Source organism: Rhinopithecus roxellana, chromosome 19, assembly GCF_007565055.1.
Source record: "Rhinopithecus roxellana isolate Shanxi Qingling chromosome 19, ASM756505v1, whole genome shotgun sequence".
Classification (NCBI taxonomy): domain Eukaryota; kingdom Metazoa; phylum Chordata; class Mammalia; order Primates; family Cercopithecidae; genus Rhinopithecus; species Rhinopithecus roxellana.
The window spans coordinates 51,950,141-51,978,117 of record NC_044567.1 but is presented as its reverse complement, the minus strand read 5'-3'; the positions used below and the strand labels follow the sequence as shown (position 1 = coordinate 51,978,117).

The 27,977-nt window shown below is 46.4% G+C and overlaps 1 protein-coding gene across 2 annotated transcripts; it reads left to right on the top strand.

The window, feature by feature from the left end:
• The first annotated feature begins 437 nt into the window (after nt 1-437).
• RAD51D (RAD51 paralog D) lies at nt 438-19,056 on the top strand. Of its 2 annotated transcripts, XM_010379553.2 has the most exons (10): nt 438-783; nt 1,144-1,205; nt 1,683-1,801; nt 10,983-11,064; nt 11,309-11,443; nt 11,951-12,046; nt 15,286-15,376; nt 15,506-15,576; nt 17,458-17,622; nt 17,793-19,056. In XM_010379553.2, the coding sequence occupies exons 1-10, from the start codon at nt 702-704 to the stop codon at nt 17,874-17,876; spliced, it is 987 nt and encodes a 328-aa protein (XP_010377855.2). In that variant the 5' UTR covers nt 438-701; the 3' UTR covers nt 17,877-19,056. The 2 variants fall into 2 exon arrangements, with proteins under 2 accessions (XP_010377855.2, XP_010377856.2); XM_010379554.2 differs by lacking the exons at nt 15,286-15,376; nt 15,506-15,576.
• The last annotated feature ends 8,921 nt before the right edge of the window (nt 19,057-27,977 follow it).

Below are 27,977 nucleotides of genomic sequence, written 5' to 3'. Positions count from 1 at the left end.
CAGTGGCCAGATCTCAGCTCACTGCAAGCTCCGCCTCCCGGGTTCACGCCATTCTCCTGCCTCAGCCTCCCGAGTAGCTGGGACTACAGGCGCCGCCACCTCGCCCGGCTAGTTTTTTGTATTTTTAGTAGAGACGGGGTTTCACCGTGTTAGCCAGGATGGTCTCGATCTCCTGACCTCGTGATCCGCCCGTCTCGGCCTCCCAAAGTGCTGGGATTACAGGCTTGAGCCACCGCGCCCGGCCACAGAAGGCTCTTTAGAAGGCCGGTGTGTGTGCTGCGTTAGAAGGTAGAGGCCGAATGTGGCCGTGGGTGGCGTGTTGAGCGCAGAGCGGGTCGTGGGCGGTGGAGCGGGGCGCGCGGCGGGCTGGGTGTAGGGGGCGCAGCGGCTCTGCCCCGCGCGGCCCGCAGATGGCGCTGCAGGCCAGGTCCTCGCCGCGCGCCAGCCTGGAACCCGGAAGCGGCAGCGCGGCGCCACCGGGGTGGCGGGCTCTGGGAGCCCGAATCCCGGCGGATCCCGGGAGGGCGGATAACCCCCAGCCCTACCCTTGGTGCCGCCTCCTCCTCCCTCCTTCCTCCTCCTGCAGCCAGCGCGCCTGTGTCCTCTCTAGGAAGGGGTGGAAGAGGGGCGTCTGGAGAGGATCCCGCTAATGCCCACGTGACTGGCAGTCCTCCTTGGGGCTGTTCCGGCCTGCAGGGAACATGGGCGTACTCAGAGTCGGACTGTGCCCTGGCCTCACCCAGGAGATGATCCAACTTCTCAGAAGCCGCAGGATCAAGACAGGTGACCGGGTGTGCGCGTTCCAGAGAGCCGCGCGGGCCGCGCACAGCCTGGGCAGGCCCCGAGGGCTGGCACACTGCCCTGGCATACCTGCAGGGCGCTTCCCCTCCATTCCTAGAGGGCCACGCTTCTGGAGAGGCTCAGGAATGGTGGGCGTGGGGAGCTAAGCTCCAAAGCAGGGTGGAGGATTCCTACTGTGTGCAGGGCACCGCGCCAGCTCTTGCAGCTTTGTGATTTCACACTGGCCTCCTGAGAAGGCCTGCTGAGAGGTAGAATTGACACCCCATTTGACAGATGAGGAAGAACCAAGTGTGGGAGGGCCCCAGCCTCTCTGCCAATCCGCTATACGTGTTTTGTTTTCAGTGGTGGACCTGGTTTCTGCAGACCTGGAGGAGGTAGCTCAGAAATGCGGCTTGTCTTACAAGGTGGGCTCCGTATCTCCACACTCCAAACCTGAGTGTCTTTAAAAGTCCATCGCAAGCCAGCTGGGCGCGGTGGCTCACGCCTGTAATCCCAGCATTTTGGGAGGCCGAGGCGGGCGGGCCACTTGAAGTCAGAAGTCAGGAGCTCCAGATCATCCTGGCCAACATGGTGAAACCCCGTCTCTACTAAAAATACAAAAATTAGCTGGGTGTGGTGGCATACGCCTACAATCCCAGCTGCTTGGGTGGCTGAGGAAGGAGAATCGTTTGAGCCCAGGAGGCAGAGGTTGCAGTGAGCCAAGATCATGCTACTGCACTCCAGTCTGGGCAACAAAGTGAGACTGTCTAAAACAACAAAAGTCCATCCCAAGCCAAAGGGAGCAGAGGGGTCTCAGATATTGAGAAGTGGAGTGAATGAGACCCTGGGATGCCAGCTTCTATGGGCAATTCATTGCTGAGCAGTCTGGGCCCCTTTGGCAGGCCCTGGTTGCCCTGAGGCGGGTGCTGCTGGCTCAGTTCTCAGCTTTCCCCTTGAATGGCGCTGATCTCTATGAGGAACTGAAGACCTCCACTGCCATCCTGTCCACCGGCATTGGCAGGTTTGTATGTGTACTTGGGGAAGAAGGAGAGAGGCAGGAAGATGGGGCTGCCTCTCAGCTCTGCTTTTGATGCTTGAGTAGACAGGAATTTTTTTTTTTTTTTTTTTTTTAAGCAATAATGGATGGGAAGGAAAGGGGTCAGGACTTCTGAGTTCTTATCCTATAACAGGGTTGTGGGGTTTCTCAGCCTTGGCACTTGATATTTAGGGACAGGTAATTATTTGTTGGGGGTTGGAGGCTGTCCTGTGCATTGTAGGATGTTTAGCAGCATCCCTGGTCTCTGCCCACTAGATGCTAGTAGCACCACCCTTGCTCCAGTTGTGACCATCAAAAATGTCTCCCGACATGGCTAAATGTCCCCTGGGAGGCACAATTACCTCTGGTTGAGAAGCACTGTCCTATAACACAAGATGTCAGTATCTCATTATTTTCACCGTCTTCTCTGGCCCTAATTCTTGTTTTACTTAAGGATATGGCAAGAGAGAACATTTATTGAGTGCCCACTATGTGCAGGCATTGCCTGTATGTTCTAGGTAATCTCTTCAGTGACTCTGCCAGTTAGAGATTATTAACCCTAGTTGAGTTTAGCCTAAGAGGAGCAAGTGGCAAAGGTGAGGCTCAAGCCCGGGAGTATGTGGCCCAGAACTTGATTCCTTCACCACATCTGCAGCAGTAGGGAACAGGAGAGTTCAGATAAAGGAGGAGTTGCAGGCCAGGTGCAGTGCTCATGCCTGTAATCCCAGCACTTTGGGAGGCTGAGGTGGCAGATCACTGGAGGCCAGGAGTTTGAGACCTGCCTGGCCTGCCTGCCTGCCTAAAATGATTAAATCCCGTCTCTACTAAAAATACAAAAATTAGTCAGGCGTGGTGGCAGGCACCTGTAGTCCCAGCTACTTGGGAGGCTGCGGCAGGAGAATCGCTTGAATCTGGGAGGTAGAGGTTGCAGAAAGCTGAGATCGCACCACTGCACTCCAGCCTTGGTGACAGAGCGAGACTCTGTCTCAAAAAAAGGAGCAGTTATATTCTGCCACGTTGTTTGGTGGGTTGGGGAAGAGTTGCAAAGATGACAGATGTTTGCTGGCCAAGTGAGTCTTGACCTTTTTCCTGGTCCGTTTGTTCAGAAATTGATGAATAATTGCCACCACAAAAGTCTTTGGATTGGTTTGGCCCTTTCTGTTTTCTTAACACATTCTCTTGGCAGGGTTCATGCAGCATGGTGCTTACTTTCCCTGGTTGGGGGTCTGAGTCTGTGATCCATCAAGCACTGGCTAAGGGCCTGCTGGGTGCTTGGTACGGGCAGATGATACACACCAATGAGGCAAGGCCCCTGCCCTTAAGGCCTCTAGTTGGGTGTAGGGGAAAAGCAAGTGAATACAAGAGAGGTGTAAGCACCGAGGGAGGCAGTGGTGAGGAGGAAGTGGTGAACAGGAAGCCGATTGGCCTTGGGCTTAGGGAGTTTATAAATCCAATAGATATGGAGGGCGCACTCAAGTGGTAAGCTGGGAGGATTGCAGCTGCCTCAGGTCCCTGCAGGGTGATCCTGGAGTGGGTTCAGGAATGCTCTGAAGAAGGCAGAACTTGGGCATGGAGGAACAGATGGACTTTTGCTGAATGCTTTCTATGAACGAGGCACTGCACTGAACACTTCACGGTACATTATTTCATTTATTCATCACAACCACCAATGAACATGTTACTGTTTAAATCATCATTCTAGGCTGGGCAAGGTGGCTCATGCCTTTAATCCCAGCGCTTTGGGAGGCAGAGGCGGGTGGATCACGAGGTCAGGAGATCGAGACCATCCTGGCTAACACAGTGAAACCCCGTCTCTATTAAAAATACAAAAAATTAGCCAGGCGTGGTGGTGGGCCCGTGTAATCCCAGCTACTCGGGAGGCTGAGGCAGGAGAATGGCATGAACCCTGGAGGTGGAGCTTGCAGTGAGCTGAGATTGTACCACTGCACTCCAGTCTGGGCGACAGAGCAAGACTCTGTCTCAAAAAATAGATAAATAAATAAATAAATAATAAATCATCATTCTAAAGGCAAAGAAATTAGGACTCAGGTTAAATGACTTGCTCAAGATTGTGCAGTTAGCAAATGGCAGACCAGTTATTTAAGGTCATGCCTGTCACACTCCTAAGTCTTTAAGAACGCGGCTCTTAACTCATCTGCCGGGCTGCCTCCCTGGAGGCGGGAGGCCATTGTGAAAGCAGGGTTATAGGCAGTGGGGTAGAGGGGTGCAGGGTGGAAGGGTGGCAGAGGCCAAGCAGGGCCCTGGCAGTGCTGGCCTGGGGTGCATGAGTCCAATCTAGGACCTGTTGGTCCTAGTGGGAGACCTGTTGAAGAGGAACTGTGACAAGGCCTACTATCAGGAGGAATATATTATGAAGAATCAAAGTTGACTCACCAGGTTTCTAGCCTTCTCTTCTCTTCTCTTCTCTTCTCTTCTCTTCTCTTCTCTTCTCTTCTCTTCTCTTCTCTTCTCTTCTCTTCTCTTCTCTTCTCTTCTCTTCTCTTCTCTTCTCTTCTCTTTCCTTTCTGACTGAATTTCACTCTGTCACCAGGCTGGAGTACAGTGATGCGATCTCAGCTCACTGCAACCTCCGCCTCCCGGGTTCAAGTGATTCTCCTGCCTCAGCCTCCCAAATAGCTGGGATGACAGGTGCATGCCACCACACCCGGCTAATTTTTTGTATTTTTATTAGTGATCGGCTTTCGCCGTGTTGGCCAGGATGGTCTCGATCTTCTGACCTTGTGATCTGCCCACCTTGGCCTCTCAAAGTGCTGGGATTACAGGCATGAGCTACCATGCCCAGTCTCTAGCCTTTCTAACGGTGTGCTATGGACAGTTAATGGTGTAACTTTAAAACTTGGGAGGAGGGGAGTTCTGTAGTCAGAAGTTTGAGAAATGCCTGACTAATCCAAATTAAACAGGTTTCTCTGTTGGAGGCTGCCTCAGAGCCTTTAGTGCTGAGGTGCAGTGATTCCTTACAGGGTGTTATAGCATGTAACGTACCTTGGGAAAAGCTATATTGATGAGGGAGATTGATTATTCCTTACAGGCCAGAGCTAGGTCTGTTCATCCCAGAGTCCCCCCATTTTAGAATAAGACTGTCAGGAAATATGAGGCATTGAGGTGGTGTGTGAATGGATGACTGAAAGAATGCCGAAAAGGCAGTTCAGAGGGAAAGGCAGAGGATAAGTCCCAGAAATACCTGTATTCTAGTCAGTGGTAAAACCCAGGTGTACTTCTGCTTTACGGGGCAAGACAGGGGTCTCTCCCTATTGACATGCTGAGTTAGAGGTGATAGGGACATATTGGTAGGAAGTTCCTCTGGGCAGTAGGAGAGGCATGGAATGGAAACTCAGGTGAGAAGCTGGCTAGAAGGGGATTTGGGAATAGCTTATACAGACTGATCTTCACAGCCAAGGATGTGGTTGATTCTTGACTAGAGTCAGCACCAGTTGTTCAACCCCAGCTACACGTTGGAATTCATCTGGGAAACTTCAAGAGAGAGATTCATGCTCTGGTCCCAACTCTAGAAATTCTAACTTAATTAGTCTAGGCCAGTGGTTCCCAAACTTGTGTGCCCATTGGAATCACCTAAGGACTCTTTTAAATATTATAAAGTCCAAGACTCCCCCAGACTAATTAATCTCATTCACTGTGAGTAGGACACAGGCATCAGTATTTTTTAATTTTTTAATTTGTTTTTTAGAGACAGGGTCTTGCTCTGTTCCCCAGGCAGGAGTGCAGGGGTGCACAATCATAGCTCACTGCAGCCTTGAACTCCTGGACTCAAGCAGTCCTCCTGCCTCAGCCTCCCAAGTAGCAGGGACTACAGGTGCTCACCTTCATGCCTGGCTAATTAAAAAGAATTTTTTTTTTTGTAGAGACAGGGGTCTTGCTATGTTGTCCAGACTGATCTCAAATTCCTGGGCTCAAGCAACCCTCCTACCTCGGCCTCCCAAGTGCTGAGATGACAGGTGTGAGCCACCATGCCTGGCCAGGCATCAGTATTTTTTTTGAAGCTCCCAGGTGAATCCAATGTGCAGACAACTTTGGGTACTGCTGATATAGGCATTTTTTAAAAAAACTCCTCTGATTTTAATGTGCAGGCAGGATTGAGACTAACTACTCTAGTCTAATGGTTCTGAAACTTGAGCGTGCATCAAAATCACCTGGAGGCCTTGTTGAAACCCAAATTTCAAGTATGGGCTGCATTCCCAGAGTTTCTGATTCAGTAGGTCTCGGGGAGGGGAGCTGTGAATTTGGATCACCTGATGTCAGGAGTTTAATACCAGCCTGGCCAACATGGTGAAACCTCGTCTCTACTAAATATACAAAAATTAGCTGGGCGTGGTGGTGGGTGGCTGTAATCCCAGCTACTTGGGAGGCTGAGACAGGAGAATCACTTGAATCTGGGAGGCGAAAGTTGCAGTGAGCGGATATTGCGCCACTGCACTTCAGCCTGAGTGACAGAGTGAAACTGTCTCAAAAAAAACCAAAACAAACAAACAAAAACACAATACCATTTATAGTTGCTTCGGAGAAAATGAAATACTTGAGTATAGGTCTAACAAAGCATGTGTAGAATCTGCCTGCTGAAAAATTTTAAATTGCTGATGAAAGAGATCAAAGATGACTCAGATAAATGGATGACATGTACTTTGTTCATGGATTGGGAAACTGAACATAATGAAGATTTCAATTGTCCCCAAGTTGATCTGTAATTTAATGCAATTTCTATTAAAATCCCAGCAAGGGTTTTTTTTGTTTTGTTTTGTTTTGTTTTATAGACATAGGCAAGCTTATTCTAATAATTACGGAAAGACCAATTTTACTTAGATTAGCTAAAACAATTTGGAAAAAGGACAGTTGGAGGAATCAGTCTACCCAGGGTTAAGACTTGCTATATAGCTGCACAATTAAGCCTAGTGTGGTATTGGCCAAGGGACAGATGGACACAGATCAATGGAACAGAGTAGAGAACCCAGAAACAGACCTCCACAAGTATATACAACCATTTTTTTTTTTTTTTTTTTGAGACAGAGTCTTGCTCTGTCACCCAGGATGGAGGGTACTGGTGCTATTACAGCTCACTGCAGCCTTGACCTACCTGGGCTCAGGCAATCCTTCCACCCCAAGCCTCCCAAGTAGCTGGGACTACAGGTATGGGACACCATGCCTGGTTATTTGTATTTGTAATTTTTTTTTTTTTTTTTTTTGACGGAGTTTCTCTCTCTTTTTTTTTTTTGTTTTGAGATGGAGTTTCACTCTTGTTGCCCGACCTGGAGTGCAATGGCATGATCTTGGCTCACCGCAACCTCCGTCCCCCGGGTTCAAGCGATTCTCCTACAGGCACACACCACCAGGCCTAGCTAATTTTTTTTGTATTTTTAGTAGAGACGGGGTTTCTCCATATTGGTCAGGCTGGTCTTGAACTCCTGACCTCAGGTGATCCGCCCACCTTGGCCTCCCAAAGTGCTGGGATTACAAGCATGAGTCAACATGCCCGGCTGGAGTTTCTCTCTTTTTGCCAAGGCTGGAGTGCAATGGCATGATCTCAGCTCACTGCAACCCCCGCCTCCCAGGTTTGATTCATCTGCCTCGACCTCTCGAGTAGCTAGGATTACAGGCGCATGCCACCACGCCCAGCTAATTCTGTATTTTAGTAGAGATGGGGTTTCACCATGTTGGCCAGGCTGGTCTCGAACTCTTGACCTTAGGTAATCCGCCCACCTTGGCCTCCCAAAGTGCTGGGATTACAGGCGTGAGCCACCATGCCCAGCCTATTTGTATTTTTTTGTAGAGACAGGGTTTCACTATGTTGCCCAGGCTGGCCTCGAACTCCTGGGCTCAAGCAATCCTCTCACCTCAGCCTCCCAAAATGCTGGGATTACACACAATTGATTTTTGACAAAGGTACAAAAACAACGTGATGGAGGAAAGACAGCCTTTGAACAAAGGGTGCTGGGGCTATTGGACATTGTAGGTTAAAAATATACAATAATAAACCTAAACCTTATACCTTATATAAAAATTGACTGAAAATGGATCATGGACTTAAATGTAAAACCAAATTGTGTAATTTTTTAGAACAAAACAGGAGAAAGTCTAGGCAAAGTGTTCTTAGATTTGACACCAAAAGTATGATCCATGAAAAATTTTTGATTAATTGGGCCTAATCAAAATTAAAAACTTTTGCTGCACAAAACAGAATGAAAAGAGAAGTACAGAATGGGAATAATAGTTGCAAGCCATGTATTCAACAAAGGACTTATATCTAGAATGGAGAAAGAATTCCTAAAACCCAACAGTAAAAAATCAAACAATTCAATTAGAAAATGGGAAAGGGCTGCCTCACACCTGTAATCCCAGCACTTTGAGAGGCTGAGGTGGTTGGATTGCTTGAGCCCAGGGGTTCAAAACTGGCCTGGGAAACGTGGCAAAAACCCTGTCTCTACCAAAAAAATACAAAAGTTGGCTGGGTGTGGTGGCACATGCCTGTAGTCCCAGCTACTTGGGGGAGCTGATGTGGGAGGATCACCTTAGCCTGGGAGGTCAAGGTTGCAGTGAGCTGTGATCATGGCACTGAATTCTAGCCTGGGTGACACAGTGAGACGTGAGACCCTATCTCAAAAGAAAAAAAAAAAAAAAGCCAGGTACAGTGGCTTATGCCTGTAATCCCAGCACTTTGGGGGGCCAAGGTGGGTTGATCACCTGAGGTTGGGAGTTTGAGACCAGCCTGACCAATATGAAGAAACCTCATCTCTACTAAAAATACAAAATTAGCTGGACATGGTGGCGTATGCCTGTAATCCCAGCTACTCGGGAGGCTGAGGCAGGAGAATTGCTTGAACCCAAGAGGTGGAGGTTGCGGTGAGCCGAGATTGTGCCATTGCACTCCATCCTAGGCAACATTCCATCTCAAAAAAAAAAAAAAAAAAAAAAAAAAAATCAACACTATTAACTATTAGGGAAATGCAAATTAAAAACACAATGAGCTATTATTACATACCTATTAGAAAGACTAAAATAAAAAAATAATGATAATACCAAATGATGAGGATGTGGAAACACTGGACTACTCATATATACATTGCTACTGGAAATGTAAAATGGCATAGTCACGCTGGAAAATAGTTTGGTAGTTTCTTATAAAATTAATAATGCCTTTACCATACCACCCAGCAATTGTATTCTTGGGCATTTATCCCAACGATGTGAAAACTTGGGTTTATACAAAAGCCTGTAAAAAATGCTTTATAGCAGTTTTATTCATAATAGCCCCAAAGTGGAAACGACCAAATGGCCTTCAATGGATGAATGGTTAAATAAAGTGTGGTACATCCATACCATGGAATACTTTTTAGCAATAAAAAGGAGTAAACTATCCATATATGAAACAACTGGGACGGATCTCAAGGGAATGATGCTGAGTGACAAAAGCCAATTGCAGGGCCAGGCACGGTGGCTCATGTCTGTAATCCCACCACTTTGGGAGGTTGTATTGGGCAGATCACTTGAGGTCAGGAGTTCAAGACCGGTCTGCTTAACATGGCGAAACCCCGTCTCTACTAAAAAATACAAAAATTAGCCAGGTGTAGTGGTGGGCACCTGTAATCCCAGGTACTCGGGAGGCTGAGACAGGAGAATTGCTTGAACCTGGGAGGCGGAGGTTGCAGTGACCTGAGATCGCACCATTGCACTCCAGCCTGGGCGACAGAGTAAAACTCCGAGACTCTGTCTCAAAAAAAAAAAAAAAAAGGAAAAAAAAAGCCAAATTACAAGGGTTACATAGGTATAATTCTATGTACATAACTTTGTTCTTGAAGTAACATAATAGAGATTAGTGGTTGCCCGGGGTTTAGGATTAGGGGTGAATGGGAGGAATGTAGCTATAAAAGAGTAGCGGGAGGAAGACTTATAGTGATGGAAATGTTCTGTATCTTGATTATAGTGGTTGTGTAAATCTACATATGTGATAAAATGGCATAGAACTAGACACATCAACACACGTGCTTGAATGCTAGGAACACTGGTGAAATCTGAATAAGCTCTGTGGATAGTACCAACATCAGTTTGCTACTTGTGATATACTATAGTACTTTTTTTTTTTTTTAGGAGAAAAGGGTCTTGCTATGTTGCCTGGTCTAGACTTGAACTCCTGGACTCAAGTGATCCTCTCACCTTAGCTTCCCAAGTAACTGGGACTATAGTCCCCTGACTAGTACAATACATTTTGTAGTACAATTGTTATTATTAAGGGAAACCAGGTGAAGGGTCCATGGACTTTTTGCAGCTTCCTGGGAATCTATAATTATCTCAAAGTTGGTTTTTTTGTTGTTTTATTTTGTTTTGTTTTTTGAGATGCAGTCTTGCTCTGTCAACAGGGTGGAGTGCAGTGGTGCGATCTTGGCTCACTGCAACCTCCGCCTCCTGGGTTCAAGCGATTCTCCTGCCTCTGCCTCCCGAGTAGCTAGGACTACAGGTGTGTGCCACCATCAAAGTTTTTATAAAAACAAAACAAAACAAAAACACAAATTTTGGGAAATGCTATCGAGGAAACCCACAAACGGCTGGGCCTGGTGGCTCACGCCTGTAATTGCAGCACTCTGGGAGGCCAAGGTGGGTGGATCACTTGAGGTCAGGAGTTTGAGACCAGCCTGGCCAATATGGTGAAACCCCATCTCTAATTTAAAAAATTAGTCAGGGATAGTGGCGGGCGTCTGTAATCCCAGCTACTTGGGAGGCTGAGGCAGGAGAATCACTTGAGCCTGGGAGGTGGAGGTTGCAGTGAGTAGAGATCATGCCACTGCTCTCCAGCACTCCAGCCTGGACAACAGAGAGAGACTCCATCTCAAAAAAAAAAAAAAAAAAAAAAAAAAGAAACCCACAGGGCCTGAGATGAAAAAATGAAAGGAGGACCTTCTGATGGGGTGGCAGAGGCCTCTCTGGAAAGCTGATCTTTAAGAATGGAGGGATGTAGAGAGACCAGAGAAGGACCATTTGGGCATTCCCTCCTTCCCAGAAGAAAACATCAGGAGAAGCCTCCTGGCCAGTGATGTTCAAAGACAGAACCAGTGCTTGAAAGGAATGTCTTATCTTTCTTCTTGGTACCTTTTCCCCTCTCTTCCTACTAACCTCTTGTGTTGATTTTCTTTTTTGCCATCAGCCTGGACAAACTGCTTGATGCTGGTCTTTATACTGGAGAAGTGACTGAAATTGTAGGAGGCCCAGGTAGCGGCAAAACTCAGGTACACGTGAGGCCAGCAGTCAGGAGGATTTGAGGGTGAGGGTGGTAGATGCATAGCCCAGGATCCCTGGGGGAGCTTCAGCGTACTGATGAGTTCAGAGCCCAGCAGAGAGAAGATGGGTGATGAGGAATGGGGCCTGGACTCAGCCCATTTGTGTTGCTGGAATCTGGGCAAGGTTTGGTGGGGAGCTCCCATTCTGGACCCTCTCTGAAGTGTCAAGTTCATCCAATGCCCCCACCCCCAGGTATGTCTTTGTGTGGCAGCAAATGTGGCCCATGGCCTGCAGCAAAACATCCTATACGTAGATTCTAATGGAGGGCTGACAGCTTCCCGCCTCCTCCAGCTGCTTCAGACTAAAACCCAGGATGAGGAGGAACAGGTAAGGGGCAGGATGCTGGGTTCCATTGAGATTCTGACATAAGAAAACCCCATTACCCCTTAACATTGTAAGAATTTCGGTTGAATAGTCATTCCTTGCCTTCAAACTTGCTGTTCTGTTAATACATCCCATATTCCTTAAGCCACCCCTGTTGATACCATCATGCCATTTGGGATGCTCCTGACACCGATTCTTCCAGGAAACCCTCCCAGCTCTGTGCATGCCCTAAACCAGGGCTGGCAAACACTGAGCTTTGTGTTTCCAGTCCATTTCTTGCCCATGAGAAGCATCACTAATCAGTCATATCCCTCTTTCCTCCTGAGTTCTGAGTACTTTACAGCTCAGCACCCAGGCAGCCACCACTATGACAACTGGCCCATTAGACAAAGCTCATTTGCCACCCTGGACCTGAATCCTTGCATCCAGGTGCCTCTTCCTTCTCAGCCTTACCTCGACCCCCTACTCCCTCTTATCCAAAGCCCTTGCTTCTCTTTTCCACCCCTTTAGGCAGAAGCTCTCCAGAGGATCCAGGTGGTGCATGCGTTTGACATCTTCCAGATGCTGGATGTGCTGCAGGAGCTCCGAGGCACTGTGGCCCAGCAGGTGAGCCTGCTGTTCTGCCCCTCCTTGCTTAACTCAGCTTGCCAGGTGCTATCTCTGTGGGCAGGTGTCCTACTACAGACTGTTTGGAAATGCAGATGTGCAATTTGGTGACTCCAACTATGCTTGCTACTCCCAGGATGGAATTCCCAAGCGCCTAAATCACATACCTCATTGTTTACATGTTCATCTTCCCTGCTGAGCAGTAAAGCCCCCTGAATGGAAGGATCATGTCATATTTATCTCTGCATTCCCCACTAGGTGAGTGAGGAATACTTTTAGCTGCCAAGTAATAGAGGTTGTCTGACAGAGACTTGAACCTTGAGGACATTTAATTATGTCACATGAGTTGGAGGTTGGCAGGTCCATGCTATCAGGGCAACAGTTGGTGTGTCTGATTTTCTTGTTCTTCCCCTCATGGTTGCAAAGAGGCTGCCGAAGCTCCAAGTATCTTGTCTTTACACATCCATATCCATATTCAAAGCAGTAAAAGATAGATGGTTCTTTTCTGTACCTCCTCCCTTTTATCAGGGATGAAGAATCTTTCTCCAGAGCCCACTAATACGTCCTTCTTCCCCTTAGATCTAGTTGGCCAAAATGGAGTTATGTGTGTATCTTGGACTAAGGCCTGGGCCCACCATCCCTGAAGTCAGATTTCTGCCCAGTGCCTGAACACATTCAGAGCTGTGTTAACGGGGAGGATTTAGAATGGCATCTGGGTTGATACTTTGCTATTCATGTTGGGTGCTTAGACAAGATTTGGTGCACTGATTTATAAATGACTAGATGTGGAGGATACCTTAAAGATAGAATAGTTCATCTCAAACTTTTCCTCTCACCCCAAAGCACGACATGTTCACACGGGCATCCCCGCAACTATATATAAAGTCAATGATTTTTATAAACTTTAGAACATATAATAGTTGAACAAGCTGGAAGTGGGGCCCACACCTGTAATCCTAATGACTCGAGAGGCTGAGACGGGAGGATTGCTTGAGCCCAGGAGTTGGAGGTTGCAGTGAGCTATGATCATGCCACTGTACCTTAGCCTGGGCAGCAGAGCTAGACCCCGTCTTTGAAAAAAAAAAAATGTTGAACAAATACTTTTCTCAGAAGTCATAGCTGGTTATGACCCACCAGTTTGTTGAGACGTGATGCTGAGTAGTGCTGATCTCACTTTTAGAGATCAGAAGAGTGAAGGCCAGAGAAGTGAAGTGAGTTGACCAAAATTGACTACATATTTAGAACAAGAACTAACCGTATAGCCCAAATCTCTCAATTCCAGATCAGAAGACTGTGTTTTTTTACTGTAGGACCATTGGATGGTATATCTTCTATTACTGCATAATAAGTTACCAAAACCTTAGTGGCTTAAGACATGTATTTTTTATCTCACAGTTTCTAGGGGTTAAGAATCTGAGGCTGGGAGCGGTGGCTCACGCCTATAATCCCAATGTTTTGGAAGGCCAAGGCAGGAGGATCGCTTGAGCCCAGGAGTTCAAGACCAGCCTGGGCAACATAACAAGACCCTGAAAAAAAAAGGAAGGAAGGAAGGAAGGAAGGAAGGGAGGGAGGGAAAGAAAGGAAAGAAAAGAAAGGAAAGAAAGAAATAAAGAAAGAAAGGAAAGAAAGAGAGAGAGAGAAAGAAAGACATGAAGAAAAGAAAAGAAAAAGAACCGGGATCAGGATATAAGAAGTAAGGGAGAAGAGAAAAGAAGCATCAAAAACAGTTAAGTCCAGGGAAACCAGAAGGACGCTCCTTCTTGTGTAAAGACAGAAAATTATGGTTAGAAAGATGGCACCAGGCCAGGCATGGTGGCTCATGCCTGTAATCCCGGCATTTTGGGAGGCCAAGGTGGCCAGATCACTTGAAGCCAGGATTTCGAGACCAGCCTGGCCAACATGGTAAAACCCCATCTCTGCTAAATTTACAAAAATTAGCCGGGTGTGGTGGTGCACACCTGTAATCACAGCTACTCAGGAAGCTGAGGCAGGAGAATCGCTTGAACTTGGGAGGCAGGGGTTGCAGTGAACTGAGATAGCACCACAGCACTCCAGCCTGGGCAACAGAGCAAGACTGTCTCAAAAAAAAAAAAAAAAAAAAAAAAATTAACTGAAAACTACACTGAAGTCATCAAATTTCAGAAAGCCCCATGTAGAGTACTGAGACCCCTGGTCATGGATGTCTCAGCAGCCATCTCTCTCCTGTGTCCAGCCTCCCACCATGGTGGTAAGGCCCTTCTTTTCCCACCCCCTCCTTTTTTTTTTTTGAGACTGAGTCTCGCTCTATTGCCCAGGCTGGAGTGCAGTGGCCGGATCTCAGCTCACTGCAAGCTCTGCCTCCCGGGTTTACGCCATTCTCCTGCCTCAGCCTCCCGAGTAGCTGGGACTACAGGCACCCACCACCTCATCCGGCTAGTTTTTTTTGTATTTTTAGTAGAGACGGGGTTTCACCATGTTAGCCAGGATGGTCTCGATCTCTTAACCTCGTGATCCACCCGTCTTGGCCTCCCAAAGTGCTGGGATTACAGGCTTGAGCCACCGCACCGGGCCCAACTCCCTCCTTTCTTTCCCCTGTCCTGCTAACTACTAACCTCAAATTCCTAACTTCCTTGCCTGAAGAGTTTAGCCTTCTCTTTACTTCACTGTCTCCTTCTAGATCATGCCTCCAGTCCTCATCTTCCATATCTAAAATGCCTGAAAATAAATTCCCTAAGTCTTGCTCTGTCACCCAGACTGGCGTGCAATGGCATGATCTCAGCTAACTGCAACCTCTGCCTCCTGGGTTCAAGCGACTCTCATGCCTCAGCCTCCTAAGTAGCTGGGATTACAGGTGTGCACCATCACGCCCGGCTAATTTTTGTACGTTTAGTGGAGATGGGGTTTCACCATGTTGGCTAGGCTGGTCTCGAACTCCTGACCTCAAGTGATCCGCTGCCTTGGCCTCCCAAAGTGCTGGGATTACAGGCGTGAACCACTCCTCCTGGCCACTTTAGTGTAGTTTTGATGTCCTGTGATTTAAACCCTTTCTTTCTACCCAAGTCTTCATTGAAGTCTGTTATACATACCAATGGGATGAGGGAGACATTGCTGCTGATGACATTCTGTGCTGCCCGTGCAGCCTGCTGTATTTGGGATGAGGGGGACTATTTCTTACTAGTTTTAGATAGAAGAGCAAGCTTGTCCTGTAATGTGTCCTAGAGGCCGACAGGTTCATGAGTGCTTCCCCCACATTCCTTCAGGTAACTGGTTCTTCAGGAACTATGAAGGTGGTGGTGGTGGACTCGGTCACTGCGGTGGTCTCCCCACTTCTGGGAGGTCAGCAGAGGGAAGGTGAGTGATGTGGCAGAGCCTGGGGCCAGTGGAACGTGACCTTGCCTCCCAGTTCTGGAGTCTGGTCTCTGGCCAGCCCCGTCCCTGGTTCCCCACTGCCCTCCCTCTCTGCTTCTCCTCCTCCTGCAGGCTTGGCCTTGATGATGCAGCTGGCCCGAGAGCTGAAGACCCTGGCCCGGGACCTTGGCATGGCAGTGGTGGTGAGGAAGCAGACTTGGCCAATGAACTTGATTTCTAGTTATTGCTAGCTCTTTATTTCCCTTAAATGTCAGCTTCTGAACCCTAAAGTGGCCCTTTAGAAAAGGGACATATTCCAGCTTCCCTGGGTCAGCTACAGCTTTGCGCCATAAATAGCTAAGGGAATCAGGAATTGTCTTGTTGGTTTTTTTGTTGTTTTGTTTTGTTTTTTTCCTACATTTTTTCTTTTTAGAAAGGTTTATTGAGGTATAATTTACATAGAGTACCTTTCTCCTTGTCTGAAGTTTGACTCATGGATATAGTTGTATCCAGTCTTGTGACCCCACCAAAAGGTCCCCCAGGCCCAGGCAACCACTGATCTGTTTTCCATCCCAATAGTTTGGCCTTTTCCAGAACTTCATATAAATGAATCTTTTTGCTATTGAAGTAACTTTTTCTGCTTATGAGGTAGTTTTTTTAAAGTCTGCATGCTTCTCATAGAAAGGATAAAAAATAAATAAAAGATTCAAATTTGTCATCAATCTCCACATCCACAGAAACCATATTAATATTTTTACATATCTCCATACAATACTTTTTCTGCATATTTACTTATACTTTTAGTCAACTTTCTTTCTTTCTTTTTTTTTTTTGAGATAGGGTTTTATTCTGTTGCCCAGGCTGGAGTGCGGGGGCACAATCACAGCTCGCTGCAGCTTGACCTCCCGGGCTCAAGCAATCCACCCGCCTCAGCCTCCCAAAGTGTTGGTATTACAGGTGTGAGCCCACTCTTAACCAGCTTTCTAACTAAACTAATCTCATGAAAAAAAAAAAAAAAAAAAGGCCAGGTGCAGTGGTTTATGCCTGTAATCCCAGCACTTTGAGAAGCCAAGGCTGGTGGATCACTTGAGCCCAGGAGTTCGAGACTAGACTGGGCAACATGGAAAAACCCCACCTCTACAAAAAATAGAAAAACTAGGTGGCCTCGGTGGCAAGAAAATTGCTTGAGCCTGGGAGGTCGAGGCTGCAGTGAGCTGTGATAATGCCACTGCACTCCAGCCTGGGCAACAGAGCAAAACCTCATCTCAAAAACAAACCAAAACAACAACACAAAAAATACCATCTGAGTCCATTTCCTATGTTTTAAAATATATTTTTTACAAATGTAATTTTTAGCAGCTATATATTTTTTCCAACTTCTTTTATTGTGGTAAAATCCATATAACAAAATTTACTACCTTAACTATTTTAAGGTATACAGTTCGGTGGTGGTACATACATTCATGATGTTATACAAACATCACTACCATCCATCTCTATAACTCTTCACCTTGTAAAACTGAAACTCTGTACCCATTAAAAATAACTCATTTCCCCCTTCCCCAGCCCCTGACAACCACCAGTCTACTTTCTATATCTATGCTTTTTGACTACTCTAGGAACCTCATATACATGGAATCATATGGTATTTACTTTTTGTGACTGGTGTATTTCACTTAGCATAATGTCCTGAAGGTTCATCCACTTGGTAGCATGTGTCAGAATTTTTTTCCTTTTAAAGGCTGAGTGGCCAGGCGTGGTGGCCCACGCTTGTAATCCTAGCACTTTGGGAGGCTGAGGCTGGTGGACTGCATGAGCTCAAGAATTTGAGACCAGCCTGGACAACATGGCAACATGTGCCCCATTGCCTTCTGGTTTGGGTCAAACCTGAGGCATGGAGATTTGGTGGAAAGAGCGGGGCACAAGTCAGGAGGCCCAGGTTCTAGTTCCAGACCTGCCATTAGGCTTTGTAACTTTGGGGAAGTTATTTCTCTGTGCTAGGCCTCTGTTTTCCTCACTGTAAAATGAAGCAGTAGTAATGGATATACTAGCATTATGGATCTGTAAGTCTGTTTCTGCTGCAGGTGACCAACCACATAACTCGAGACAGGGACAGCGGGAGGCTAAAACCTGCCCTTGGACGCTCCTGGAGCTTTGTGCCCAGCACTCGGATTCTCCTGGACACCATCGAGGGAGCAGGAGCATCAGCCGGCCGGCGCATGGCGTGTCTGACCAAATCTCCCCGACAGGTGAGCCAACCCCAGGAAGATACCAGTAATCTTGGGCCCTGGAGGGTGGTGGTTTTCATACCCACAGATGTCTTCGAGAAGAACTCTTTAGAGGCTGAAACCTTGCAACTAAAGAAGCTACCCACTTGGGTTGCTTAACTCCACTTACTCCTTCCTATTTCTTCTTCCAGCCAACAGGTTTCCAGGAGATGGTAGACATTGGGACCTGGGGGACCTCAGAGCAGAGCGCCACATTACAGGGTGATCAGACATGACCCGTGCTGTTGTTTGGGAAACAGGGAAGCATTGGGGACTCCTCCCAACTTTTCTTCCCAGTGCCTGCTGTTTACTGTCACCTGGCACTGGTGACTACAGAAGTTCTCAGGCTGGCCAGAAAAGACATCGTGGGTTCCTTGGCCTCACTCTCTGTAAGCATATAAACCACAGGCGAAAGAGGATGCTGCAGTGTGAGGACCCAGAAATTCATACTGGTGCCACGTTTCCTTCCCTTATTTCTAATGTGTATGTTTCCGGTGGAAACCAAGTTCACCCTGGCTGGGAGCATCTCGGAAAAGGCATGCTGGCGACTGGATGGATAACCCTGTGCATCCCCATTGTGTCCTGTGCTCCCTCCTAGCACAGTGGCGAAGCCGGGAAAGCCTCTAACTTGCCTTTGCTGCTGCTGCTTTTTTTTTTTTTTTTTGTCTCTGCCTTTCCATTTGTTAAATGGGGGCCCACTCTTCCTTAGCTCTGTCTCTGAGTTACTGAGTGGAAATAAGCTTATAAATGAAATACTCTTCCTTATCTCTGTTTTGCTCTTAAAAATATAAAAAGGCAATTCCCCAAGCCCCAGAGCCACCTGATTTCCCCTTAGAAGGTTGTTTTTCAGTTTCCCCCCAGTGAGGCCCAAAGAACAGTTTATTCCTCCTTTCCTCTTGCTGATTTGGTTTCAGACTGCATGCATCACCGTGACTAGGTGAGAACGTGTGGGCTTGCTGCAGTCCCAGGGATATAATTTAACAGAAAGGGAAGATATGACCTGCACCACTCCCTGGTGAATCCGGCCACTCGTTTAATATGCATGGTGCCCTGTGGGGCCCCTCCACAGTACAGCATAACATAGAGGTGCTGAACCATGGGGTTCAGAGGTGCCTTGCCCATAAACAGACAGAGGAGAATTTGCACAGTAAATAGAGCCAGCTGGGAAAATTGATGCTGACGTAAATAATACATGGCAAATCTAGTCCTTTATGCAGAAATTCATTGCTGGTGGCTCCAAGATGCAATATAATTACACCTCTCTTCCTGCCAGCTGTACCACAGCTAGTACCCTAGTGTATGAAATAATCCCCCTGTCTTTTACCAGCACTGTGGCCATCCGTCTGAGAGCCATTACCCTGGCTGGGAGGGGAGGAGGACACCAGGGAATGGAAAATAAAAGGAAAAGTAGAGAAATGATCAGGATTGTTTACTGGCCACATCTTTTAAAGGAAGGTCGTCTTTCTTGGTTAGAGAGCCTGTTGTGTAATTAATCAGTTATGTCTTGGCTGCAGGAAAGGAGGGTCAGAGTTACACTCAGAAAGTAATGACATTTAGAGGTGATGAATGCAGCAGGGATAGAACCACGGAGGATTGGGAAGGAGTGGCAAACTGGCACCAGGGTTGGATTGAGGACAGGGTTGGTAAGCCTAAGCCTGGGGGAACCCTCACACTTGCTTTCACAGAAGACCCCAGGAGAAATTAATCTTCAGTATCTTTATACCATGGGTGATTGGCACATTCCTGCAACCACAGTAAGAAGCAATACGTGAAGCTGGAAATTGCAAATTCCTGCCACTCGAGGTACTATTTGGGCATCTTAAGCCCATAGTAGACATTGCCAATTGGGCACAAGCACTCTTTTTTGTGGAATTCAGTGTTTTTGAAGTTTTTCTCAATATAGCACTCCAGGGAGTCACTACCAGTCAGTTGGAGTTGGTATTCAAGGTGGAGTCTGGTTGGCATCTCTGCCCTATTCCCTGTATGTAGTGAGTTCAGGTACTTAATACCTAACTGAGGACCCTAGGACTGCAGTTTGAGATAATCTGGGGCCAGGCACAGTGGCTCACACCTGTAAGGGTAGCACTTTGGGAGCCTGAGGCAGGAGGATCACTTGAGCCCAGGAGTTTAAGAGTTTAAGACCAGCCTGGGCAACATGATGAGACCTCGTTTCTACAAAAAAAATGTAAAATTAGCTAGGCATGGTGCACCTGTGGTCTCTACTACTTGGGAGCCTGAGCCAGAAGAATCTCTTGAACCTGGGAGGCTGAGGCTACAATGAGCCCTGATTGCACCACTATACCCCAGCCTGGGTAACAGAACAAGACCCTGTCTCAAGAAAAAAAAAAAAAAATCATCTGGCCCATCCTGTTACTTAACAGAGAAGGTACCTGAGGCTCAAAAAGGATGATTGACAGTCCTAGTGGCAGAATGGAGGTGTGATCTGGAACCCAGAACCTGATTCCTAGGCCAGGACCCTTTTTTTTTTTTTTTTTTTTAAATCTCCACATTGGACAGGCGTGGTGGCTCATGCCTGTAATCTCAGCACTTTGGGAGGCTGAGGTGGGTGGGTCACCTAAGGTCAGGAGTTCCAGACCAGCCTGATCAACATGGTGAAACCCCGTCTCTACTAAAAATATGAAAATTAGCCAGGCGTTGTGGCGCGTGCCTGTAATGCCAGCTACTCAGGAGGCCGAGTGGGGGAGGATCGCTTGAGCGCAGGAGGCAGAGGTTGCAATGACCCGAGATCATGCCACTGCACTCCAGCCTGGGCAACAGAGACTCTGTTTCAAAAAGAAAAAAAAAAAAACGAATCCCCACATTTTATTTATTTAATTTCCAGTCCATACAGGTCTATTCCTGCTAGGGCTGTAACTCCATCTGAAGGCACCATAGCTCTCACTCAAGGAGCTGCTGTGACCATGGGAAGGTGTTCCATTCACTGCTACTTCAGACCACCATGTGACATTCCTGCAGGCTGTGTCCCTCACAGCCACCTTTATCCTTTGGATTCTCCTAGACCAGGGCGTTGTCTTGCCTGCCTGCTGCCACTGCGCTCTCTGTTCTGGCCACATCACACTGTGCAGTCCCCTGGTAGGACTTGGGCTGAGCTGGCTCTCCTGTCCAAGTGCCTTTTGCTCCTTTTGCTTATGTGTCTGTCTCTGCCCAGCTCCCAGTGTCTGGTGCACACCCACCCTGACATCCTTTGTTATGCCTCAGCTGTGATCTAGATAGATGCTTACAGTAACTCCCCTGTATTATTTATTCACTTATACTTTCTGTTCACGTGTCTGCCTACAGGCTCCCACTTTTTGTCAGTTTTTCTCTTTACACATTATGGAAGCTCAGTAATTATTAAATAGATGAATGATGTTTTTAAAATATATTTTTAAAAAAGCAAAGGACTGGCTCTGTCTCAGGGGTTCCTTCCATAAAGTGTCAGCTTTCAGTTTCCCCTACGGGAGTGGTTTGAGACCTGAGGGTACTCTCTAGTTCTTAGGAAAAAAAAATACATATATACACATATATACATATATATACACACATACATATATATATACACACACATTATTTATATATATGAGCCAGGTGCAGTGGCTCATGCCTGTAATCCCAGCACTTTGGGAGGCTGAGGCAGGCAAATCACTTGAGGCCAGGAGTTCAAGACCAGCCTGGCCAACATGGTGAAACCCCGTCTCTACTAAAAATACAAAAATTAGCTGGGTGTGGTGGCTCGCACCTGTAATCCCAGCTACTTGGGAGACTGAGGCATGAGAATCGCTTGAACCTGGGAGATGGAGGTTTCAGTGAGCCGAGATTGTACCACTGCACTCCAGCCTAGGCAACAGAGTGAGACTCTAATATATATATACACACACATACGCACACACACATATATATTCACACACATATACATATATATATCTATAAATGAATGAGTGGGCTTTAATGCATTTTAAAGATGGCAAGGGAGGAATGCAGGAACGTTTTTCTCTTGATCTAATCATTGAGTCCCCAGAGTGTCTTCTTACACATTTTTTACAGGGAACTATTGTATGCCCTTTGTCTGACATCAGACAAAACTAATGTTGAGATCCTACTATGTGCTATCACTTGATGGCCTTAATTAAAAATCTGGCATTTGAATTCCCAAGGACTCAGGCAAAAGGTCCATGTATCATTAAGGCTGCAAGTAACAAAACCTAGCTTAAAGAAGTGTAAATAGGCCAGGCGCGGTGGCTCAAGCCTGTAATCCCAGCACTTTGGGAGGCCGAGACCATCCTGGCTAACATGGTGAAACCCCGTCTCTACTAAAAATACAAAAAACTAGCCGGGCGAGGTGGCGGGCGCCTGTAGTCCCAGCTACTTAGGAGGCTGAGGCAGGAGAATGGCGTAAACCCGGGAGGAGGCGGAGCTTGCAGTGAGCTGAGATCCGGCCACTGCACTCCAGCCTGGGTGACAGAGCGAGACTCCGTCTCAAAAAAAAAAAAAAAAAAAAAAAAAAAAAAGAAGTGTAAATAATAGGGACACTTATTTATATATATTTGTTTTATGTTTCAAGACAGATTCTTGCTCTGTCACCCAGGCTGGAGTGCAGTGGCACAATCACGGCTCACTCTACCCTCTACCTCCCAGGCTTAAGTGATCCTTCCACCTCAGTCTCCCAAGTAGCTGGGACTACAGGTGTGCGCCACCACACCCATCTAAGTTTTGTATTTTTTGTAGAGACGGAGTCTCTCTCCGTTGTCTAGGCTGGTCTTGAACTCCTGGGCTCAGGTGATCTAGCCACCTTGACCTCCCAAAGTGCTAGGGATTACAGTCGAGCCACCATGCCTGGCAGGGACACTTACTATCTCTGATAACATGAAGCCCGAGGTTCATTAATTTAGTGGCTCATTGTCAAATGGCATAGGGCCTTTGCATCCTTCTGCTCTGTTCTTTTATGTTGGTTTTGTCTTCAAGCTTGTTCCCCTTATGAAAGCCTGGCTGCAGCCATTCTGAGCATCAATCCAGACATGACAATATCTACAGGCAGGAGAAGGGTCATCTCCTGTGTATCCTTTAAAGAACAAGGTGTTAACATGCCAGGAACTGTGACTCCTGCCTGTAATCCCAGTACTTTGGGAGGCCAAAGTAGGAGGATTGCTTGAGGCCAGGAGTTCCAGACCAGCCTGGGCAACATAGCAAGACCCTATCTCTATAAAATAAAATAATAATAAAAATTAAGAAAACAAGATGTTAAAAGACAAAATTAAAGCAAATATAGTTTTGCAGATTGTAATTGACTTTTATTTGCAATTCTAGAATTGGGCTGCCCTCAGAACCAGGACAGGTTCAGAGAATTCCAGAGCTGCAACATAGTCTGAAAGCATTTATGGTCAGAAAACAGAAATGAGATACAGAGACAGCTAATTGGTTACAGCTCTGCCTTTGCCTTATTTGAAAATGGTTTGAATAGTTGGCTGCCTGGAACCCACTGAAGCTGATGATGTGACTGGCTGAGACTCAGCAATTTGTTACAAAAGTATACTCCTTAGTTAGGTTTTCAGTTAGTTTGCATACTAAGGCTGCAGTTTGTTAAGGGCCCAAGTACGGAAGCCTCCTCAGGTCAATTTTTTTTTTTTCTTTTTGAGATGGAGTCTTGCTCTGTTGCCCAGGCTGGAGTGCAGTTGCATGATCTCGGCTCACTGCACCTCCGCCTCTTGGGTTCAAGTGATTCTCCTGCCTCAGCCTCCTGAGTAGCTGGGATTACAGGCATGCGCCACCACGCTTAACTTGTTTTGTATTTTTAGTAGAGACAGGGTTTCACCATGTTGGCCGTGGCTGGTCTCGAACTCCTGACCTCAGATGATCTGCCTGCCTCGGCCTCCCAAAGGGCTGGGATTATGGGCATGAGCCACTGTGACTAGCCCTCAGGCCAAATGTAGCTTTTGTTTGTTTGTTGCTTGTTTGTTTGTTTGAGACAGAGTCTCACTTTGTCACCAGGCTGGAGTGCAGCGGCACGGTCTTGGCTCACTGCAACCTCTGCCTCCTGGGTTCAAGCAATTCTCCTGCCTCAGCCTCTGGAGTAGCTGGGATTACAAGCATGCACCCCCATGCCCCGCTCTTTTTGTATTTTTAGTAGAGACGGGGTTTCACCATGTTGGCCAGACTGGTCTCAAATTCCTGACCTCAGGTGATTCACCTGCCTCTGCCTCCCAAAGTGCCTGGATTACAGGCATGAGCCACTGCACCCGACCCCAAATTTAATTTAACAAAGGACTAACTCAGAACTAACTTCCAACCAAAGCTGACTCACCTCAAATCTCATTGGTGCAGAATTGCTTCATACACCCAAGTGTAATACAGTAACTGGTAAGAAAAAGGGACTGCTGTGATTGACTCGAACCAACTAGGAAATAGCCCTGGAGCTGAGGCTGGGGACAGATTTTCCTGAAGCACATGCTGGAGCCACTGAAAGAAAAATGGGAGTTCTGCTTTCTACTAGAAAGGAGAGTGTGTGGATGAACTGGATGCTGGGTGGGCAGCCTCTCATTAGTACCTACAGTAGTCTCAAAGACGAGTTAATCAAGGCTCTATTATGTATTCTTAGGCCCCTGATGCATGTCTCATTATGACCTTAGGACAGCCTTGTGGCAGAGGGACTCATTCCATTTAATAGACAGTAAATGGGAGCTCAGTGAGGTTAAGGACATAAAGCTAATAAGTGGCAGCACGGGAATCCAGACACATGTCTGCCTGATACCAAGCCCATTTCGTCCCATCTGCATGCTGCCTTCTGCTGTAAACATATAAATGTTTCCACAAAATTCTTTTTCATACTTTGCCCTGATAGCAGCAAGGGCTGCACATCCCAACCTCTTTTCAGCTTAGCTCTCCATAAAAAGCTGGATCACAGATCTACTTTCTTAGCTCTTTCTGATTTCCCCCAGAGAAGTTACAAGAGAATGACAAACACTTGGAGAAGGCAGATACCATTAGTATTAAAGAGAACTGGAGGTTTAGGGGGGAAATAAAGCTGATTAAAAAACAACAGGACCGGCTGAGTGTGGAGGCTCACACCTGTCTTCTCAGCACTCTGGGAGGCTGATTCGGGTGGATCATTTGAAATCAGGAGTTCGAGACCAGCTTGGCCAACATGGCGAAACCCCCATTTCTATTAAAAATACAAAAATTAGCTGGGCGTGGTGGCGGGTGCCTATAGTTCCGCTACTCAGAAGGCTGAGGCAGGAGAATCGCTTGAACCCGGGTGGCGGAAGTTGCAGTGAGCCGAGATCAGGCTACTGCACTCCAGTCTGGGCGACGGAACGAGACTCTGTCTCAAAAAAACAAAACAAAACAACAGGGCCTCTGCAGCCCTGAGATGTGAGGAAGGAGGAGATAAGGGATTTAGATGTATATCCTACTAGGTTTTTGCTGTGTTCTGTCATGCAGTTGTCTGAGCAGGATTTATTTATTTTTAAATTTATTTCAGGGGCCATGCTAATCTTTGTTATTGTTCCAATTTTAGTATATGTGCTGCTGAAGCAAGCACTGGGTAAGGTTTAAACTGTCAATTCTGGTTGGCATTGGAGAAGGCTCTGCGATGCATAGACCTTAAATTAGAGTTAGGTATATTATTAATCCAAAGTGATCCTGAATGCTTTCTATCATTTTTTCTTGTCCTATTGCACTGTCTAAACTGACTTTTAGTACTACACAGAATAGAAGCAACAATAACAATCATCCTTGTCTTGTTTCTAACTTTAGTGGACTATTTACAATATTTTACTGAGTTAGATGCCTCAGGTTCCATGTAGCTGCTCTTTATCAAACACCTCACTGGGTTTCCCTTCAGTCTTGGAGGAGTCTGGGTATTGGCCATGACATTTGCCATGAATGATGGAGTTCTCTCTGCCAGGTCCTCTTGCCCTGGATCTGTACGGCTGTGCTTCAGCTGCTGCACAAGTTTGACTTTTTGAGTAGCCCTTGAATCTCTGGTCTTCCTTGGCCTCTCTGTAGTTTTTGGTATAATAGCCTCAGGCTAAGTTTGAGTTTTGTAGGAAAACAATGGGCCTGTGCTGACAAAGATACAAAGTCAAGGAACAGGATTTTTTAGATCTCAACTAACTTGGTCCTAGCTTTGACATTTACTTGCCATATAACATTGGATGAATAACAGTCTCTTTAAACCTTAGTTTCATCCACTGTGAAACCGGAAAAATAACATCTGTTTCATAGAGTTGTTTTAGGATCATGTAGCTTATGTAAAACACTGGATAGTTTTCCAGGCATGACATAAGCACTCATTCTCATATTATGAAGCTTAATGATACATGGGAGGTACTGATGACAGCTTTCTTCTGTCCAGGCAGGCCCAGCTACATGATGATATGACCAGTGCAGCCACACAGGGCCCCATGCTTAGCAGGGCCCTGCACTTAGTTTAATGCTCTGCTGTTGCTATCTTGAAATTCTTAATTTTTAAACAAGGGTCCCACATTTTGCACTGTTTCTTGCAAACGATGAAGCCAGTTCTGTCTCCAGGAATGGGTTAAGCACTAGTACTGGCTCTTCTCAGGGAGTAAATTCCTTGAAGGATAACCTCTCTTAGAAAAATTAGGGTTAGCACCCTGTGTATGTTTATCTCTAACTGTTCCATTCTCAGTAACCTACTCATCCTCTCTCAAAAACAGAAGCTATTAGGTCCAGAGAAGTCGGTAGGGCGTGCTGGTGAAATGGAATGGTGATTTGGGATTTTGGAATCAGGAAAAAGTTCTAAGTTCAAAACCCCGCTAGTCCCTTTCTGGCCGAGTTACTTAGACAAGGTAATGTCTCTGTCCTACTGGTAAAGTGTATGTTGCAGGGGAATTACATTTTCTTTGTTGGTAAAATATATGTCTCAGGGGAATTAAACAGATAATTTATGTAAAGTGCCTTTCACAGAGAATCTGGCACATAGTAGGTGGTCAGTCACTATTAATTCTTCCAGCTCTTGCCAGAAGTAACTAAAATCAGGGCACTAGGACTTCCAAACCATGCTGCTACTAATAAAAGAAATAGTATGATTTATTTTTTCACTACTGTTTAGGGAAAGGCCTGTGCTTCATAAATATGTATTGGAAAGTACTTAGCAAATGAGGAGAAATAATAAAAATATATCCAAGTAAACAGCTCCTATAAATATGTCACTTGGTAGACAAATTAGTGTTTTATCACTATTAAATACTATTGCTTGCCGAAAAGGATTTCAGATTACTTGCACAATGGGTACATTATTGAATGCCTCTGTGGAAGGGCATGATAAAGATGAAAAATAGTGATGGTGGTAATGCCTAAGTTGGAGAAAGGAGGAGCGTGGGTAAACGCAGCTCGGAGGCCTCTGTGCTGCAGTGATACGCACATTATTTAGCAGCATTCCAATGATTTGCTTGTAATATGGACCAGAGGGCCCAGAAAAAAATGATTTCCACAGGATGTCATGAATCTAGACTTCAATTATTGGATCCGATTGGTGGATTAAGTGCATCACCTTTCAGAACTGAACTTTCAGGCTGTAAACTAAGTTTACAAAAAGACATCTCTAGGTCTCACCCCACCCTTGTTCTGGACCTATTAACTTTTTTTTTTTTTTTTTTTTTTTTTTTGAGATGGAGCCTTACTCTGTCACCCAGGCTGGAGTGCAGTGGCATGATCTCAGTTCACTGCAGCCTCCACCTCCTGAGTTCAAGCGATTCTCCTGCCTCAGCCTCCCAAGTACCTGGGATTATAGGTGTATGCCACCATGCCTGGTTAATTTTTGTTATTTTATTTTATTTTTATTTATTTATTTATTTATTTTTGAGACAGAGTCTCGCTCTGTCACCCAGGCTGGAGTGCAATGGCGCGATCTCAGCTCACTGCAAGCTCTGCCTCCCGGGTTCACACCATTCTCCTGCCTTAGCCTCCCAAGTAGCTGGGACTACAAGTGCCTGCCACCACAACCGGCTAATTTTTTGTATTTTTAGTGTAGACGGGGTTTCACCGTGTTAGCCAGGATGGTCTCGATCTCCTGACCTCGTGATCTGCCCACCTTGGCCTCCCAAAGTGCTGGGATTACAGGCGTGAGCCACTGTACCCGGCCCAATTATTGTTATTTTTTGGAGAGACGGGGTTTCACTGCATTGGCCAGGCTGGTCTCAAACTCCTGACCTCAAGTGACCAGGTCTTCCAAAGTGCTTGGATTAGAGGCATGAGCCACTGCGACTGGCCTGGACCTATTAACTTTCTATAGCTATGATTTCTATCAAGAGAAAGAGCGATGTGGTGGAAAATGCTGTGCCTTCATCACAGCTAAGAATCTATTTCAGAATTGAGAG

Excerpts from the sequence above, each read along its gene's own strand:
- RAD51D (XM_010379553.2), top strand. The coding sequence starts at position 702 with ATGGGCGTACTCAGAGTCGGACTGTGCCCTGGCCTCACCCAGGAGATG. Across the intron at positions 1,802-10,982 it reads CTGTCCACCGGCATTGGCAG|CCTGGACAAACTGCTTGATG; the intron begins GTTTGTATGTGT and ends TTTTGCCATCAG. Across the intron at positions 17,623-17,792 it reads TGACCAAATCTCCCCGACAG|CCAACAGGTTTCCAGGAGAT; the intron begins GTGAGCCAACCC and ends TTCTTCTTCCAG.